Source organism: Mesoplodon mirus, assembly GCF_964341445.2.
Source record: "Mesoplodon mirus genome assembly, chromosome: 10".
Taxonomy (NCBI): Eukaryota; Metazoa; Chordata; class Mammalia; order Artiodactyla; family Ziphiidae; genus Mesoplodon; species Mesoplodon mirus.
This window is the reverse complement of record NC_138986.1, coordinates 34,403,613-34,423,466: the sequence shown is the minus strand read 5'-3', so window position 1 is coordinate 34,423,466 and position 19,854 is coordinate 34,403,613. Positions and strand designations below refer to the sequence as shown.

Here is a 19,854-nt window from a genome sequence, read left to right as displayed (position 1 = left end):
CAAGTTGCCAATTGGAGAGTGTTTTCATTGTTGATTAAATTGAACAAATTCTTTCCCACCCATATCCCAACCTCCCTCTAGGCAACCCATCCCCACAGGGCTGTTCTTCTTGCCCTGTGGCCGTACTATGCCCTTCCACCTCCGGCTTTTTACCACGATACACTCCCAGACTGGGAAACATGAACATTCTACAGAATCAGCCCCTGGGCCCACTACGTCTGCTAGCCAGATTACATGTGTATTTATAGTTGATCTCCATTCCCTTGGTTTATTATTATTGTTGTGTTTTTATTGCTGATACATTTTGACTTTTGTGGCAACTGTATAAATGAAATGGGGGTATGTCTCTGGGGCAAAATATTTAGGTACTTCCTCTGGAATTCTTCCTCGGCCCATCGAGGCTGAGCTACAAAGCACCTGCTTTGTGTTCCCATGGCCTCCTGTTCTCCTACATTCATTTCACTTACAATGTATTTTAATCATTTACTTACTGATCTATTTTCCTCACTAAACTCTCAATACTTAGCATGTAGAGACAGGAGTCATATTTTTCTCTTTATTCTTAGTGCCTGGTGCAAAGCAGTCACTCAATACATATTTCAACGACTCAGTTAGTTAAAATCCATTAAATCCCTCACGACCCACATTTAAGTATAGGCCCCATCTCAACTGTGTTGTTAGCTTAAAATGAAAAGAAACTCTTAAGTCTCTGTCATAAGAAGGAAGAAAAGAACAAGAACATTTTACCTCTGAAAAATAAATATTATTTTAATGACCACAGTACTAATCATTACAATGAGAAGAAGCATGCTTATAGTTATCACATTTAAACTTACCATGTTAAAAAAAAAACAAATGTTTTAAGGGGTGTTACTTAAGAAAACATTACACTGCCATACTCATTAACAGAGGAGAAAATACACTCTTAGGGGAACTTTTGTTTTAATGATAATGCATACTGTAGAGAACGATATTTAGTTAACAGTTAAACATATTTCAAGTGCTGGTACATTTGCCTGTTCTATCACCAACTCTACAAATAGGATATGGCAAAAAATGAATTGTTGTCCCCATGATAAACATTTTTTCTTCCTGGAGAAGGAAAAAAAAAAAAAAGAACCCCACAATCAGATTTGTATGCTTCTATAATTTAGCTTGATTGCATTTACTTTACTTTCTCTTATTAGGATGAATGCATTTTTTCTTTTTGAATTTACTTCTAAAACTCTACATTGAACTAAAAAAACGAAAAAAACAAAATTCTGCTGGATTCTGTTGTGACCTAAAAACACCCAAATGAATTAATGCTCTTTACTCTGGTTTCCCACCCCTCTACACACAAACATTTGCTAGCAAACATGATTTATGAGAGTTTCCTATTTTTTCTATGAGACAACACTCAACTGATCTATCTTTGCTAAAATATTGTAATCAATACACTGACACAAAGAATATATACATCTCCCCAGTAAAATTAAATTCAGAAGCCACGGATTTGGGCACTACCACAGAATATAAAGCTTAGGATGAGAAGTAAAGAGAATAATGTCAGGGAGGCAAAACGCAATGACCCAAGCTGGAATAAGGTAGTCAGTGCGCTGTGAAGTAGCCCCAGAGCGCACGTTGTACCTGCTGGAGCAGTGGAATATTTACATTTGTAAAAGGCTCAGTGAGAAACACAGAATTCACCCATATTCCAAATCTTACATGATTATCAATATGAAGTAGACAGTGCCTTTTGTTTTGCATTAAGCTTTAATACATTAGTACAATGAGCAGTATTTTTTTAAATAATCACACATGAATTATTCATCTCTATACATTTCTACCTCATTAAATTACCTAATAATGTGACTAGAAGTAAGAGTACATGTACTAATCATTATCCTTATCACACATTTATGAATAACTTCAAATATTTCCTTGATGGAAAGGTTTCCTAGAGTTCTTTGTAATACACTTACCAGTTATAGGGACTTTAACCCAATGAAGCAGTAGAACACAAAAAAACAAAAATATGAATCAATACAAAAATTTCTAACTTCTTTTTAAATCAGTAAGCAGATATTAATATCAAGCAATATTTGAAGTGACTTCAAAAATTGCTTTATAAATACAAAATCAACTGGATGCAAAACAACTGTAAACATGGTGATTCCAAGAATGATGAAAAAATGCAACAAATCATTTCTAAATCTGGTATGATTAACGAGCTTTTTAGCTTTTAAGAAGAAATATAAAAAACAAAAAACAATCAGCTTGACTTTCAAAGTGAAATAAAATGCACAATGACTGTTTATATGAACAGATTTTATAACTCTATTGTGTTAACTCTAGCCTTCCTTAAACAAAAATATCCTCTTTCATGGGGAAAATTATTACAATAATCTTTTAAACTTTATACATTATCTCCTTTTCTTTTTACTAAGCTCTGTGGAAAAGGTATGGTAAGAAATATTATATTATTTTACAGATGGAGAAGCAAAGACAAAGGTATTTTCATGAGTTCACACTGTGAGTCCACAAGAGGACTGAGACTTAGACCCAATTCTACATGTCCTTGAATATTACTGTAATGAAATTTTAACAGTGAGGTAACTATCTTTTTCCTTGAGTTTTTAGTAACTTAATTGAATTTAACTTATTAGTTTGATGCTGACAGCATTCTACAGCACTCAACAGAAGATGACATTTTCAGAGGCATTTGATGCCTCCCAAAGATCATGATTCCTGCCTCCTTCCTACATGATCAGACCATCCCTTAGGGCGAATTCCCCAGCTCACTTCCCTGCCATTACTGGTGTGGACATCAAAGGGAGAGTGCAATCAGAGACAGATTCTTTTAGAATATATCTTTATATTATAAAATTATAATTTTTAATAATTATTTTAGTGAAAAAGAGGTATATTTTGCTTAACTGAGTTAGTTGTATTGTTCCAACATATTTTAAAAATATAATTAAACATTGAATACATGGATAATAAAAACATGCATAAGCTAATGTTTTATGTTCAAAGAAATTTAAATATAAAACATGAGAACTGGGAACTTTTAAGATACATTTATCTGGCAATTTCTACATTTCTCTGGTTAAATGTTAAATATTAGAAGCAGGGGGGTCAAACTGATAAGACAACTTGTGAACATACGAGCAAGCTGGTCATGAATCATTGGTGTATAATTAGTCAAGGAATAGAGTACAAATCGAAATGAAACTCATTCTATTCTTAAATACCCCATTGGATTAAACATTATTTTAATTTTAGAGCTGAAAAGGTCTTATTCATCACTAGCAATATCAGTTGTCTTGGATGTTATATAGTGGTAAATCTTGGCTTATTCTAAATTTTTTGAAAGATAATGCTTATGTAAGATGCACATAGAATGCAAAACTCCGTATCAATATTGTAGCAACTTTACCTGCATTTATAAATTCTTAACAAAGACAAAACTAAAGCAAATGCACACATTCCTAATGTTTACTTGGAAATGTGTTCTTTAGTTGCTATAAAATTAGGGGGATTTAGAAAATCCCTTTAAATCAGGTAGATTTTTATATATAAACTAATTATTCAGGTAGCACTGGCCCCTGAAATGTGTGCATTTGGGTTCATTCTACTTACTTGCATATATAAACATTAGTTATATATTGGGGGCCCTTATACTTTCACTCCAAATCTAACAGAACCAAAAATGAAAGAATATGTTGTTTAAAAAAAAGCATACCTTACTAATTTGAAATGCACTAGATCTAATTGTGTTGACCACAGTTGCTCTCTTTGATAAAACCAGGACTATATTTTCGAAATCAAACTGCTTCCTGTGCTGTAAATAATTACTGCGTGGACAAAGCTATAACCCATGCAAGGAGGGGTGATCCATGCAAAAAAAGATGACAAAGAATTAGGGCCTCACCTAACACAGCAGTCGGCACAAGTGGATCATTGGGCACTGTAGGAAAACAAAGCTCATGAAGGAACATATTGCCCTAAAGTTGTATTTTATGCTCTTTTTTTCCTTTAAAATAGATTTATCATTTCTTAAGAAATATATCTATTAAACTTTCTTTGATTACTATAACCTGCAAAGGTAAAATTCTCTTTTTCAAAGCTTGGGTTATCTCAAAATACCAGGAAAGGTGCATCTATAATTATATTTCAGTAGTCATTTCAATTTTAAAAGCCAAGAAGATTCAGCATGACATTATAAAGATTATAAAATTAGGGGGGACAAACATGTATTTTAGATTTATCAAGTGTGAGGTACTTAGAGAAGTAATTATCTTATATTCATTCCAAATAAATATTTTTAGTTAACTTGGGGAAATAGATTTAATCCCTTCTCCAAGTTCATAAGTGTATATTTATAGTTATACTGCTAAATTCATGCCTCCTAATAAGGTACACAGTCAGTAGATAGAAAAGCTTTGGAAGCAAAAATCCTTTCAAATCCTTAACTGATTAATTTTTAAATCAAGTGATTAGAGAGATGATACATCTATATTTTTAACAAAACTTACTTTCAACAATAATAAGATTTTATGTTTTTTCTCTATCATTTATCTTATAGTGAAATGAAAATAAAATAGATCAGAAAAGCTCTATCATTATTAAAACTAAATCCAAAATGACTCATTACAACATTTCTAACTAATAATTTGGTATAGATATATATCAGGGAAAATGATGGCCAATAATTACTAATAGTTTTCACCAAGCTGAACATTTCAGAAAAAAATCCCTTTCTGAAAAGCCATAAATGCATACAACCTACAAATACTTTATTTTCTCAATCTTACCATTCCATATGTTTATAATCTACTAACAATACTATCTAACAATACTTCTATTGTTTACTTCTTTCCTTATACATGGGTTTCCCCAACTGAGGTGAACATACCTCTGGGATCTGTGACAAAATGCCTCTGTGTACACAAGGCCAAGGATAAACAAAATTTGCCTTCTTCAAGTACCAATTTTACTTGGGAATTTGAAGAGACAGGTAATTTAACTTAAAGCAATAAAATAAAGACAGTGCTATAGAACAAGATATAAAAATCATAGAAAATTTGAAGATAATAATATTGATTGTGAAGCAGTAAACTACTTCAGAGGAAATATTTTAAAAGACAGTATTTTAAAAGATCTGCCTTCATAGATCAACATGAGGAATTCTTATATGGATGGGTGAATGGGTGGATTTCACCGTTCCCTGCCAATCCCTCAATTCAAGTAAACTTTTGGACTTCACACCAGATACTTAAGAGTATGTAGATTCCTCTTTCCCCTGGTTAACTTTTTATTACTGAAATTCTCCAGGAGTCTATAGAATAATTAAATAGAATAACCTTCCCATGCCAATAACTCCCAGAAAGAATTATGATATTTCTTATCTCAAAAGGAACTTTATCTTACACAAAGGAAGACTCAAATGGCAAAACAATTATAAATAAGCTTTGACATGAACTAATTTTGTGTAGGCAATCAAGTATATTTTAACTTAAAGCAATAACATAAGATTTGGTGAGTGGTATATGGATATGTCTTATAACATTGTAATAAAATTCATACAGTTTGAAGTTAAACTAAATCCAATATCAAGACTGAAAATAAGCCTTCTGATGAACTCCATAATATTCTATATCACTTTTTCTCTTTCCAGCTACTTTTCCCATCTCTCTTTCTTATTTCCCCTCACTATTCAAAAGGTAATGTGTTGAATTCAGAGAGACACTAAAGAACTTTAAAAATCTTTGATTAAAATTTTGATGAAGAACTTACATCTTGGACTAAAATTATGTTGGTCCATGAAGGTGATGGAAAGAGGGTCTTCTGCATGCAGAGTGCTCTGATCAGCGTAACTTCGATCCATAGCATTCACCATGTGCGTCATCTCCTGCCGGGTGTTCCCCAGAGCATCTTTGCGTTTTTTAGCAAGTTTGCTGCCAAGACAAATACCAAAGGGAAACCTTAGTGTGAGGCTTGAAGGAGAGTTGACACCAGCAGTAAATAGTTCAGGGAAGCCCGAGGATAAGAATACAGATTTGGTTTAGAAACTCTAAAAACATGTCATAATTTCAGGAATTAAGTTTGACATCCAAACAATATTTGTTTATTGCTATAAAACTGTTTTGTCATATGGATATTTCAACATTCAAGCTGTCAACCCAAATGTCTCATCACTTCTTGTATTTTATCATTAAAGTAAATTATCATAAAGCATGACTATACTTTATTAGAACAGTAAGTAAATACTTCCTTAGTAGAGTTGCTCAAGGAAAACTTAAGCTAATGCTCAATTTTGGTTTTCCTCCTGGGTGATTAACACGCTTCAGCAACTTTTAGAAGTTCTTCTGGGGGAATAACATGACTACTTTTTCAAGTTTATTTTACTATAGTCATCCAACTAAAATAGATAAAGAAATCCCATTCTTCACTCTTTGTTCTATTGTTTAGTAAAAATGCAACATGTAGAATTAACATATGTAGCAATATATTTATAACATTAATCCAAACCTAACCTAGAAACTTGTAGAATCAACCGCAGCTAGATATAATGCAAATACTCAGGAATATATGGAAAATTATATACTTTGTAAGAAAAGTACTTTAAGAAAAGTTTGGAAAATGCTATGCAGAGGTATTATGCAAATGATCATAATACTGAATGACAAACATGGTCAAATCCTAAAAATGTGTTTCAGAACCCCATGGCAGAGTACCAACTACAGAATGGCCTTATGAATGCAGCAAGGCAAATGACACAGGGGATTTGGAAATTAGCAGAGTTAGACTTTTGAGCTACTCAAACACTGATATCTTTATCTTACATACCAAGGATGTGAAATACATTCTGGTTCTTTGTGAATGTTACACATGAAACATGCAATTAAAAACCTATAAAAGGCATATAAAACATTTATCTCACATTAATAAGGCACTCTAAAAAGAAATAAAGAAACTCTAAATGCCTGTAGTAGCCAGATTATGTTTCTAAGTTTATGGCAGCAGTTTACGTTGCTTTGGAAGTATTTTTCAGTTGTTTTAAGAGTAACATTTCTCTGCTGGATTATTAGCTAAGACAAATTCTTCTGATTCTCATGAGTATCTGTACTAGAGTAAATATACTACAAATGCCTAAAAAAAAAAAAGACTCATTTAGTAGTTGTGTTTGTGTCCAAAGGCTTTTCCTTTAGAAAATTAATCTGATGATTTGAGAGCTACTCAGGTGTAGGATATTTTTCTTTGAGAATTATAGTACTTGGTCTCAGGGGTACATACCCAACAATACTCAATATATTGGCATAGCAGATCTGATACTTAAGTAAGATAGTCATAAACTAGGCTTTAGGGATGGAAATGGCATTAATGTTTTTAGAAATAATAATAATGATAAGGACAATATTATCAATAAGAAAACAATGACAAAACTGTAACAAGAACTACCACCATCACCATCACTACCACTACACCATCACAACCACTGTCACCACCACCATCACTTAGTAGCAATATTTGCTCTATTCACTGAAAGATCTCTTATCTCTTTTATCTAGGTTAGGGGGCAAAAACCCTGTAAAACCCTTACAGTTTTCACACAGGGAATATAAATAGTGCTGCTGCCAGTGATGAGACACCACATGGTAGGGTGGGGACTGCAGAGAACTGGAGAGCAGTTTAGGGGGCAACTTGCCTAAGTGAATATTGGCATTTGATCCCAGAGTTGAGTCTCTCATTTTAAAATTATTTTTAAAGAGAAGACATGATTCTGAATATTTATGTTAAATTTCCTTATTCTTTAAAGTGGTTCTATTTTTTGAAAGAATGTGTGGGGCAAATTACACATCAGCAGGTCATATGTTAGTCTATAGGCTTCACTTTCCAAACTTACCTCTAGGACATTTCCAAACTTACCTATAGGATATTTGTTCTCTGACCTACAATGTTTTTTTTACCTCTAGTATCTGGTTAACTTCCATTCTGTCTTGCCTCATCAGGGAGACTTCTCTGACTGAACCCAATACAACCTCTCTCAGGTTAGGTTTCCCTGGTAGGTATTTTTATAGCAACATGTTTTCTGCCTATAATAACACTCATCACATTATTGTGAGTATCCTTTTAATTGTTTTCCCCACTGTATGTTCCATGAAGGGAAGAACCATCTGTATATCCCTAGCACTTAGAGCAGTGTCTGTCATATAGCAAACACTCAATAAATACTTGTTGAATGGGTGAATTAGGTCTGGTATATGCTTGGCACTTGTCATTTGTTAACTCAATTAATTCTCAGATCAATGAACTGAAAAAGCCATGAGAATTCTAATTGTATAGATGAGCTCACTCAGGCTCAGACAAGTTAAATAACTTGCCCAAGGTTATTAATCTAATAAGCAGTAAAGAATGACCTGGTTCCAAGGCCTAAGCTCTTATACTATATCCAGTTACTCACTTTTTTTTTAAATTGCCACATTACCAAGTGTACTGTAATATGAAGCACCCACTGCTCTAGGAGTTAAACATTAGTTGTTATAAATTTGAGAATAATATGAATGTAGCACAAATGTTTTGCCATTTTAAAGTTTAAAAAAATAGTTTAAGAAATAACTTTCAATCTTTGTTTCTTGGATAAGAAGAAAGGATGAATTTATTCCTCAAAAAATTTGAGAGATTGAAGTGGATAAAAATAAGACAACTTGAAATTTGGATTAAAAATAATGTAAAAAATTTGAAGATGGATAGTTCAAGGCAAGTGGAAAAGATGTTTAAATTTTGAGGCTTTACTTTAAACATAAAATTTAAACATATTTTATGATTGAGGAAAAATAAGAAGTAATGAACTTGTCAAATGCATGACAGGTAGAAGTTTTCATGGCACTGAAGGACTTTTCAGATTCACAAACCTTTGTTAATGGACAAATTATGGGTGAATATATATAACCTTTGTTAATATCTGCCAACTGTATACTATCACCTCAGTTCTTATACCTTAATCCTCACAACAACCCTGTGAGGTAGGCTTTAATTCAGGTTATTACAAAAGAAATAAAAATCAGCATTAGAGTTAAGTGTTTTGATCAAGAACTGACAGTTTACTATGATGATGCCAATGAATTTTAGTTCAAAGATCACACCTGGTTTTCTTTTAAGTTTTACTCTATTTTATTTCTAGTTTTATTTTAAAAATGTCTAATTCATAGTAGCTTCGCTACATCTATTTAAGCAGGTTTAAAAAATATATGTCTGTGGCATTTTTTCTAATTATGATTGATAATGCCAGTAACCCTAAGTATTACAATGACAGTATCAAAACCTACTACATAGTCTAGAATATAGAAATGCTACATATCAACTAAAAAGGCAATCCCATTCTAACATTATAGATAAGTGGATGGCTAATGGTAAGCTTATTGATGTTCTCATAATTAAACATTTATTGATTCCTGCATGTTTGACTCTTTGTCTCTCTCTGAACAACCAGCATATATAATGTACACTTCAGGACAGTTAAGCAAATCATTTTGCAACTCCTTGAGTTTGACAGATGTGCAAATGACTTCCATTATCAAAGCAGCCAACAGCATAAACTTCTGCAGGTGGATATATGGGTGGGCTATAAAGAGGAAAAGTGCTCCATCATTGTATGAAATGGTACATTTAATTACCTTTGGCTTCATCAAACATGATTTAACAAGGATATTATGATTCATCAAAATAAGCTAGGAGTACTGCTAGTTTACACCTGCTTATTTTAGCAGATTTTAAGAAACCAAATGTTTATAATATTTAAAATGTTGGCAGAATTCCGTTATAGTCATTGAGACTCTTACCAAAAGTTTTAGTAAAGCTAGCTTAAATTTACCTAGTGAAATAATATTGTGGGATATATGCCCCAAAAGTACTTAATCACCATCCTTAAGTCTCAAAATTTGGTGGATCAAATACTGATCAAGCAAAGACCAAGAAAACTTTGTTGTATCATTCCTTTGGACTGGATGAATACCCTGGAATTTAAACTGAAAATGATTAGTAAAATAGAGCGGACAATACTCGCCTTCGTCATCCAAAGTAGCATTTCATACCTAAGCATAGGAAGAGCTAAAACTGGAGGACAAAAGGAGATATGTGACACCTAGGTGTGTTTTGTGCAGGTTGACAGGTTTTCTACTTCTCTTTTTGGTCTTGGTTTTACAAAATCATTTTCCTATTTAAGTCATAATAAACAAACTCAAAATTTCTTCTCTAAAAAGAATTTTTTATTTCTTTGTCACTGCAACATTATGCTTTTAGCAGCCCAAAAGGTGTTCCGAAGTTATAACCCATCCTGGATTCCTGGAAATATGGAGAGAGATGTTATCACAGTAAGACCTGACCTGATTCACATTCTGTGAAGGCACTTTGAATGTTCTTCTATGAATACATCACTTGGCTCATTTTGTCAAACATAAGTGTTATGTAAAGATAGGTATTAGTGAATTAATTACAAACCCTATCTCTACTTTACCAGATAGTGAAACATCACATTGATAAGGTACAGGTTTGACTTAAGTAAATAAATGATGCTTTAGGCTGTAGACTATGGCTACTTATGGAAAACTGTAAATAAAAATTAAAAGTAGCTGAACATACAGAAATACAATATCCCTTTTTAAAAAGATTAACAAAATAGGTTAATAGGTAAACTTTATAGTTTTAGAGTCCAGGAAAACATATTTTTTGAAATGTCACCAAAATTGCAAACATTCTGTTTTTTGGTTTGGGTTTTATTTATTTATTTTTTTGAAAAGGGATACTGCATCTTTAACACATGTAAAGTCATATATCACCCATTTTCTACTTACAGGTAGTAGGAGTAAGAATAGTAGCTCCTCCTGGCAAGCAAATCACAGACAGTGGAAAAAGAGAAGCAATGGTGAATGAAAAGCGTGACTCTGTCACATTCAATAAAGCAGAAAAATGTGCGTTAAAAAATAAAATAAAATAAAATAAAATTCATGTTTTTTTGGTTTGTATTTCAATTTGCTCATGCATTGGTTAGATATCTTTTGCCATGCAATTAAACAGATACGCAATAGAAAATAAAATATAAAATACATAATTTGGAAAAAATAACATGCTGACTTTTTTTAGCCAAAAAAATTGAAAAATTAAATGGATTGTGTATTTTCAACATGCAGTTAAGCATAATATCATCCATTACCATCTAAATGTCATGACAGATGGAACAGCTGTGTATAGAACTTCTACACTAAATTGACTATTTTTTTTTAGATACAAAACATAAAGATCTATTAGGTTAATATAGAATATATGCAGAATGACACCTAAATTTCTATAAATAAGTCATTATATGTTATTAATACACAGGTACATACATATATTATGTGAATATACATATGCACCATACACTATATATGCACAAAGATATTTCTACAGTAGATGTATGTGACCATGATATCACACACAAACATTTACTGTACTGAAGCATAATTTCAAATTTATGTTTGGAATTATTAATGTATTCATGCTGCAAATTTAAAATAATACATAACCAATGAAAAAATGGCATACATTTGGAAATAATTCAACAGTGATTAAATTAAAATGACATTGCATTTTGAAAGATGCATATCCCTTTTCTTAGCCTAAAAACTTACTTTATATATACCCTTAGCTGTAGAATTTTACTAAATTAAATTCCAAACCATTTCTTTATACAACAACCAAAAATACACAGATTTTTTTTTTCAACATGAGAAATATACCTACATATACTATTCCCAGTGAGGGATAAAGTCTTGAGAATCTTAACAATTTCCCACAAAAATAAAGAACCTAAGGGGCTAAAATAATTTGCTTTTTCATTATTTTTATTATAAATTTGTGTATTAGTATATAATGTAGGGAAACTACATTATATACTAAAATTGTTAACTTTGATACTAACCAATACTGTTATGTATCTATGCTTTTGTGTATGTATAATAAACATATTTGTGATTGTCATACACAATATATGTGTGACACACTACATACAACTAAAAGTCATTACAAAGTTTCTTAGGTAAGTAAGGGATTCTTAGTTATATTATACACTAGAAGGTAATATATCTAAACATGTAACTTCATCTATCTATAAAATTGCAACTTTTCTAGTCCTAGAGGTAGTGATGAGGAAGAGAAACAAAAGCCCTAGCATACTTTCTAGTAGAAGACAATCAATTAAAGCATAATTATAAAAACTCAAACATTAAACATTTTAATAGAAAGGCTCATTTATCCAACCATTTAAAATATGAACCAGAAAAAGAATTTGATGCATTAGGCAATTTTAGAGAGCTGTCAGAGCATTTTACCCACACAAAAAAAATCATGCTTAGAGATTGTTTTGTTGTACTTTAGAAAATTTATGTTTCAATTTTTTGGTTATTTTTAAAACAGACGGCCACAGATAAGAAAGGCTACAATAATAAGTGTTTTCAAATAATTAACCAATAAAATCAGTAAGTTTAACCCAATTCTAACTGAGTGAAGACATAACCAGAGGCCATTTTTATGTTTTCATATCCAATCTGAAGTGGCTGAGATAATTTTAACTCTAAAGCAAAGTTTAATTAACTCTCTAAACTGTTTAGTTTAACTCTCCAAATATAAATTTAAACTAAATAGAAACATAAGATCTGAAAGTTATATTCAAAGATTTTATTGATCTTGATTGGCAAATTTGTGTTAGTAAAATACTTAAATCTTCCTGTCTCAAATATGATGTATTTTCCAACCACAGAGGTAGACAGCAGCAAAAAGAGAAAGCACTATTGGGGAAAGCACGTATGTAGCTAATTTAACACAAAACACTACAATGCATACCTAATGTTTCTAATGCAGATGTGTCTTCTCCAACATATATATCTCCAGGGGATAATTGTAAAGAGGCAATACATTAAAATAAACTCTCATGGAATCATTAAACATGTAGTATGAGTCTTATCTATATTATTAATGATTTATTTTGAGTACAAAATAACAATCAAAATAGTACATTATATGATTTAATATAATGTAAGCAACATCTTTTATTATATTCAATATAATTAATGAATGACAAACACTTCTTCTGTACACCAAAGTATTTTAGGACTATACTCTGTAAAGATTTGTTTTTAAATCCTTCCAAATTTTAATATTATTTAAAACATACGATTGGAAAGATTGGAGAGTTGTATTAATTTCTAAAACAATGCCTTACATATAATGACACTTTATGGAATAGGAAAAAGTTCAAGTTATAAAAACTGTATTTGAAATGTTTTCTGGTAGAAGTATACCTTAATCTCCCAAATAGAATTCAATTTAAATTCCTGTAGGTCTTAATATCTTCATATAATTCCAGAAGATGGCGATATTGGTTGATATAGTATAAAAGACTAATGCTCAATTTAAAAAAATTGACTTCATATTAAAGTGCTGAAATATTTAGTCAGTGAATATTAATATACAATTTTGTAAAATAACACCCATATTCTTCTTATCTTATTTGTAGCCAACTTTTAGAAAAACAGAGTAAGAGTACAAAATAATTCATAGACCATAACCCAAATATCATAATAAACTCTTATTTTGCCATTCGCAATACATAATGCTTCAAAACATAAGATACGTTAATAACTCAAGCGTTTGAGGAATTTAAATTCATACATTAATTTCAAGGTTAAATTGACAAAAAGTATATTTTATATCCAAAATTAAACTGTAAATAACCAATAAGAATTTATTTACAAAGCATAAGAAACAGACCCAGATGCTGGCAATGTTGTTAAAATTCAATTCTTGTTGTGTGTTCTAATTTAAAATCACTCAGGGAAACAAAAAAGTGCTTCAAAACTCGTGACAGTGACATATGGTGAGTGGGAGGGACAGAACAAGATCAGGTCTTACCTCTTCTTTACAATTAATATGACAACCAGGAGCAGAAGGACGAACACCAAAATCCCAGCACTGATTCCTGCTATTTTCACCACTCTGTCTGTCTGCTTGGCTGGGTCTGGAATCACTTCTGGTTCTTCTGTTGCTGCTGCTAAATGAATCAGAAAAATAAGTTACTGAAAGCAGCTAACTATCACAGAAAGGAAAATTATTCCCAGGTAAGCTTACCACAAAAAGACAACTTATTTTATTTGAATAAAGATAACCTGAAAATATAAATACAGTAGCATGCTAAACTCCAGCATGAGAGACTTATGGTAAAGGGAAACTTTTGAAGAGAGATTTTGTTAACATAAAAAAATAAAAACTTAGAAATAACTATCAAAGGGAATGGTGAACTGTTTTTCTCCAAGTATCCTTAAAAGTAAGAACACAGGATTTTTAGCAAATAGTACAGTGGAAAGAGACAGGGTCAAATTTAGAGATTCATTCTTTTATCACTTCATTCAATAATCACTTCTCCACTAAAATGCAAGGTGTTGTGCTTGGGCCTTTAAAGCAGTGTCAACGGCATTTGTCTGGGACACAAAGGGTTAGGTTAAATAAATGCCTAGTCTAAGTGCTGGAGGTGTGAGTTTATGATGTGGTAAAAAAGATTTGAAATAAACAGTTAGTTTGGAGGAAGACAAGAATAAGCAAAGGAAAACAGATTCATTAAGGAATATTTCACATTCTCTTAACAAATAAAAGCCAGGTAATAAACTTGGGAAACAGAACTTTGAGAAGATGAAATTTTTTTTTTTTAATTCTTTGTAATCGCCTCACTTTCTTTCTTTCTCAAAGCCACCACCATCCTCCACATACATACACAACTAATATTATAAATCCTACTCAATTTACAAGCTCCAGTAACCCTTGGAATACATCTCCCTTTTACCTCATTTGCCTTGAAAACTGGCAAGGAAAGCATTATTATCTACATTTTACAGATTAAAAAACCGGAGGCTTAGAGATATAGGACAGATTAGAAATTGCTCAAGAACAGAGACAAAAATCTAACATATCTTCTATCTTCTAAAGCAGCCATTTCTCAATGTTTCCAGATCCAAGGCCCCTCTTGCTAAGAATCTGTATGACAGAGGACAGGTGATTCTTAGAATTAGGCACATTTGGGAAACTGTCTTAAAGCAGCCATCAGTGTCAAGAGATGATGGCTGAATGAACAAACAAAAGGATCCCTAAATCCAACCTCAGACCTTCCTAATGGATAATTTGATAATTCCCTTTTAAAATTACCCATTTTTCTACATTCCAATCTTTTCTTCTTTAGCTTCTCTCTCTTGGCTTCTTTACCCCCAACCTCTGCTTTCACCTCCAGTTCTGCACATTTAAATATCCGCTTCAGTTTTCCAACCAGCCACAGTTTCCTCCCAAAGGGGATGGACACAAGGTCATTAACTTTTAATTTTTCCAAGTAGGAAATTAAAAAGAACTAATATATCTAATATCAGCATCATTTCATAAAATGGCGATTTAAAGGTAAACCAGTAGGAACCATAGTTTGAAGAAAAGTGTTAGAGAGAACACAGTTAACTTTGGAAAATAACTCACTATAACTGTCTTAATTTATCTATTTCAATGGGATAGGATAAAATCCCCATGGACCAGTATTTGGTAACCATAATTCTCAAGAAAGAAAAACAAGCCTTCAGTTTGTTTCTTCTGGTAAGCAAGGGAGTTTTCTTTTCTGACTTGACACTTTCCATTATATCCAGGCTTCAAGGAATTTCCAATCTCAAATAGAGGTAGTTCAATGCTTACCACATTTCAAACTACATATTATGTTTCAATTCATAAAAACATGCATTAAATATAATGGAGATCTCTTCTTTCCCAAGAGCAACTTTAGAAATACATACATATATCAGTGTGTGTGTATGTATAAATGTATGTGTGTATTTATGTACGTATACATATATATTCAATAAAAACTGGGGGAGTATATTTCAAAGTTGGATATAAAGCTAAAAAGAATATATTTATTGTTTGTAATTCTCAAATTGGATTGGTTTGACACAGTTACTGCTTGAAATAGGGAGGAAATGTTTGATGTAGAACTCTCTAGAAAAAACTTTAGGGCATGCAACGAATCATCATTATTCACTATTTAAAGCTTATGCTCATAAGTTTCTGTGCTACGTGTGCCTTTCAAAGGGTAACGATAATGATCGCATTGTGATTTTCTGACTTAACTCACAGAATTAAACTTTCTGAAAGTCTTTGTAAGATTATTTCTTGTTCAGTGAGGTAAATATATTTTTAATATAACATTTTAATTCAATTAAACACATGCTATTATGGAATAACTTTATAAAGATATTATGCTGTAAGTAGCATATGTTATATTTCATAAGAATCTTCAGAACTGCTAAGCTCCACCAGAAGCAGACAACCCTCACAATATACACAGGTGCAAAATGGACTATCATCACGAATCATCCAGCCTTAATACTAACTGTGATTAATTATTATATAACAAAAGTGACATGTAGGTGATGACTAAACAATTTCAAATACAGAAGATGAAGAATTTTTTAAAAATCTCATTAAATAATATAGATTTGCTAATAAATTAATCTAAACATATTTACAGAAAAGAAAAGCCAAATCTAAAAGTAAATTTCTGACCAAGGATACTGATAACCTTACAGGTGTATTCAGGGTGCAAAGTAGTGAAACATTTATAATCTATTATGTAAAACAGTATTACTACTTTAAAGTCATAGAATATATGTACTTGTAAAACAATGGACTTCAATTAATATTTACCAAGGGGTTAAGAAAGAAAAAAACACCAAGTTCATTCATTTGAGTTGGGTAAGATTGCTTGTTTGTCATGATTACAACTCTGGTGCAAAAGAGTTGTTTGTCAATGCTTCAAATCATTATAAATCTTGAGCACTGAAGGCTAATCAAATTCTCCAGGAACGTATGATTTGGTGGTTGTTTTCCCTTGATTGTGAATCCTCCTCAAAGTCTTTAGCTATGACTTATTATTATTATTATTACTAACAGCATTTTTATTAAATGTCTGTATAAATTTATTACATTAGATACCTTAATCACATGTATTTCTCCCACTTCTTGCCCTGCTAAACCAAGGAACATAAATATCCTATTTAAAATCATTCAACCTTAGAAGATTCATTAATGGAAACACAAGCAGTAGCCCCTAAGTGAGCATTTTCTATTTTCTTCAAAGAGAGCAAAAAGCTATTATAGTGACTGCACCCCTGAGCCCCGTTTATAATTTATGCACGTGCACAAAGGCAATGTGGAGCACCTTTTTCAGAAATGCTTTCCTTTGCCATAAATCTTTACCTTTTTTATCTGCCAAAGAATATTCAAAGAGTTCCCAGTGTTCTGAAGCCTAGAGCAGCATAATATTTTGGACAGTGGGAAAAAAAACTAAGGCAGTATTTTATTTTTATGGAGCAAATTTATGAGATGCATTTTTTTGGGCAAAAATAGTTAAAGCAACTTTATAAATTGTGTCCTTGCTCCCACTACTTAAAAAGAATTTACCTAAAACATTTAGGTAAAAAATATACAGATACCTAAAAATACATAAATTTAAAAATTAAAATTACATAATAGCTGCAATCATACAAATGCAATCCATCTACATGATGGATATTAGAGATAGAAGCCTCTAAGTACAATATATTAGGTGATCTCACAGCGGCTTTAGAGACATCATGGCCTGCAAATTCTGCATATTCTCCAGGTATTTCACTAATGCTTTCTTTCCTCTTCAGTTATAATTCTGAAAAATTGTTCACACTCACTTTCCAATCATTACTTAAAATCCTATAATCAGGCTTATGTCTCCCAATGCCACCAACCCACCATCACCACCATCTCTAATGACTTACTGGTTAGTGAGTTCAATGTACAACTTTTCTTATTTCATGCAGCCTCTTGATAGCATCTGACATTGCTATCCACTCTCCCCTTGAAACACTCCTTTCCTAGGGCTTCCATTACTTGGCCATCTCCCAGTTTTCCTATGACTCTAGCTTTTCCTTTCCAGATCTCCTTTGTGAGTCCCTCCCTTGCTTCCCTTAAAACTGGGTGCTGCTTTGAGTTCCTCAGCAACAACTTGAACCTCTTGATACAGTTTTCCATACTTTCTGGCTTGGTAATTTCATCTACTTCTGTCACTTCAGTTGCCATCCATGCTGGTCTCCCTCAAATCAATACACAGTAGTCCCCCCTTAACCAGTTTCACCTTCCATAGTTCCAGTTACCTGTGGTAAACTGTGGTCCAAAAATATTAAATGGAAAATTCCAGAAATTAACACTTCATAAAATTTAACTTGCATACTGTTCTGAGTAGCATGATGAAATCTTGCACCATCCCAATCCTTCCCACCCAGGATACCCAACCATCACGTCATTTGCTCCTGACATCCAACCATCGACTTCATCATGGCTCCATGATTCAGGATCACCTGAAGCAGATGATCCTACTTCTGATACATCATTAGAAGGTCAATAGTAGCCTAACACTAGGACACAATGCTTATGTCATTTACCTCACTTCATCTCACCAGGTAGGCATTTTATCATCTCACATCACTGCAAGAAGAAGGGTACATACAATAAGATATTTTGAGAGAGAGAGAGATACCGTATTCACATATCTCTAACTAAGGTCTCCAACCTGAACTGCTGACCCATATAGTCATCTGATTCTTGTTATATGTCCTCACCTCAATGTAGGAAAGTCATCTTCAACACACTATATCCAAATCTGAACTTATAATCTTACCCTCAAACCGGTTCTTCCCCTAGTGTGTCACCTTTCAGAAAATGACACAACTTTCTACACAGTGTTCAAGCCAGAAACCTGAGCATCATTCTTGAATCCTCCTCTCCTTATCTCTAGGATTAACATATAATTTATCATCCAAACTGGAATGCTTTTGAAAGTAAAGGGGGATACTCTTAATAATTATGACAGGACAAAAGGCAAAAACTAGAATTGTCCTGGGCAAACTGGCATGTATGATCACTTGACCTTTTTTTTCCTCATACAATTCGTTGCAAAGTACTACTACTTCCTAAATATCTCCTGTCTCTACTTTTTCCATCCCCACTGCTACTGCCTTAACTCCGGTCAACATCATCCTTCACCCAAATTATACAGCTGCCACCAGTCTTATCTCCCTGACTGCATTCTCTAAGCCTAATCCACATCAAAACCAACATTGTAGCACATAGACTAAGACTGTACCATGTCACTCCACTAATTAGAACCCTCCAACGGCTTCCCACTGCTGTTAAAATAAAGTTCATTAAAGCAGGGACCATGTTTATTTTGCTTACCATTTTATATCCAGTAGGACCTGGAAAGGAGCAACAGTACATAGTATTGGTTGAATAAATGAAAGAATAAAACTAAACCTGCCTATGGTTGATTGCAATGGCATAAAGAAAATCAGTTGTCTTTTTAAAAAAACACAAGGATATATTTGACCAGACACATATCTTGTTTTTTTGGGTGTTGGCATAAGACGAACTTGGTACATGTATTTCTAAATTGCCTCTAGAAATTTCGACCCCTTCTGCTAGCCATTCCTTCACAAGGCTAACCTTTTCTACCATCTGCCACATCTACCACCAAACCCAAGTGCAGGGAAATTCCAGCATCATGCGAAGTACAGGAGATTTGATATCAGCAAGACTCTATTTTAATTCTTAGTTCCTTCTCTTATTTGTTGTCTGGCAATAGCAAGTTAGCATCTCTTAGAGTTAATATCTCATCAAAAAGTAAAAATAATAACAGTGCCTATGCTATATAGCTTTTAGAAATAGTAAGTGACATAATGATGGGAAATATTTTTTATAAACTGAAATATTTTTTATAAA

General features: G+C 32.5%; 1 protein-coding gene across 4 annotated transcripts in view; it reads right to left on the bottom strand.

The window, feature by feature from the left end:
* Window positions 1-19,854, bottom strand: part of PTPRK (protein tyrosine phosphatase receptor type K) — a 572,360-nt gene that overhangs the window by 29,098 nt on the left and 523,408 nt on the right. The window contains exons 14-16 of one of the 4 annotated variants that reach the window (XM_082633381.1): window positions 13,933-14,071; window positions 5,782-5,942; window positions 3,917-3,952 (exon numbers count right to left, since the gene is read on the bottom strand). In XM_082633381.1, coding sequence (XP_082489507.1) covers window positions 3,917-3,952; window positions 5,782-5,942; window positions 13,933-14,071 — 336 coding nt within the window. The remainder of the gene's footprint in view (window positions 1-3,916; window positions 3,953-5,781; window positions 5,943-13,932; window positions 14,072-19,854) is intronic. The other 3 variants (XM_082633382.1, XM_082633383.1, XM_082633384.1) reach the window with 3 other exon arrangements.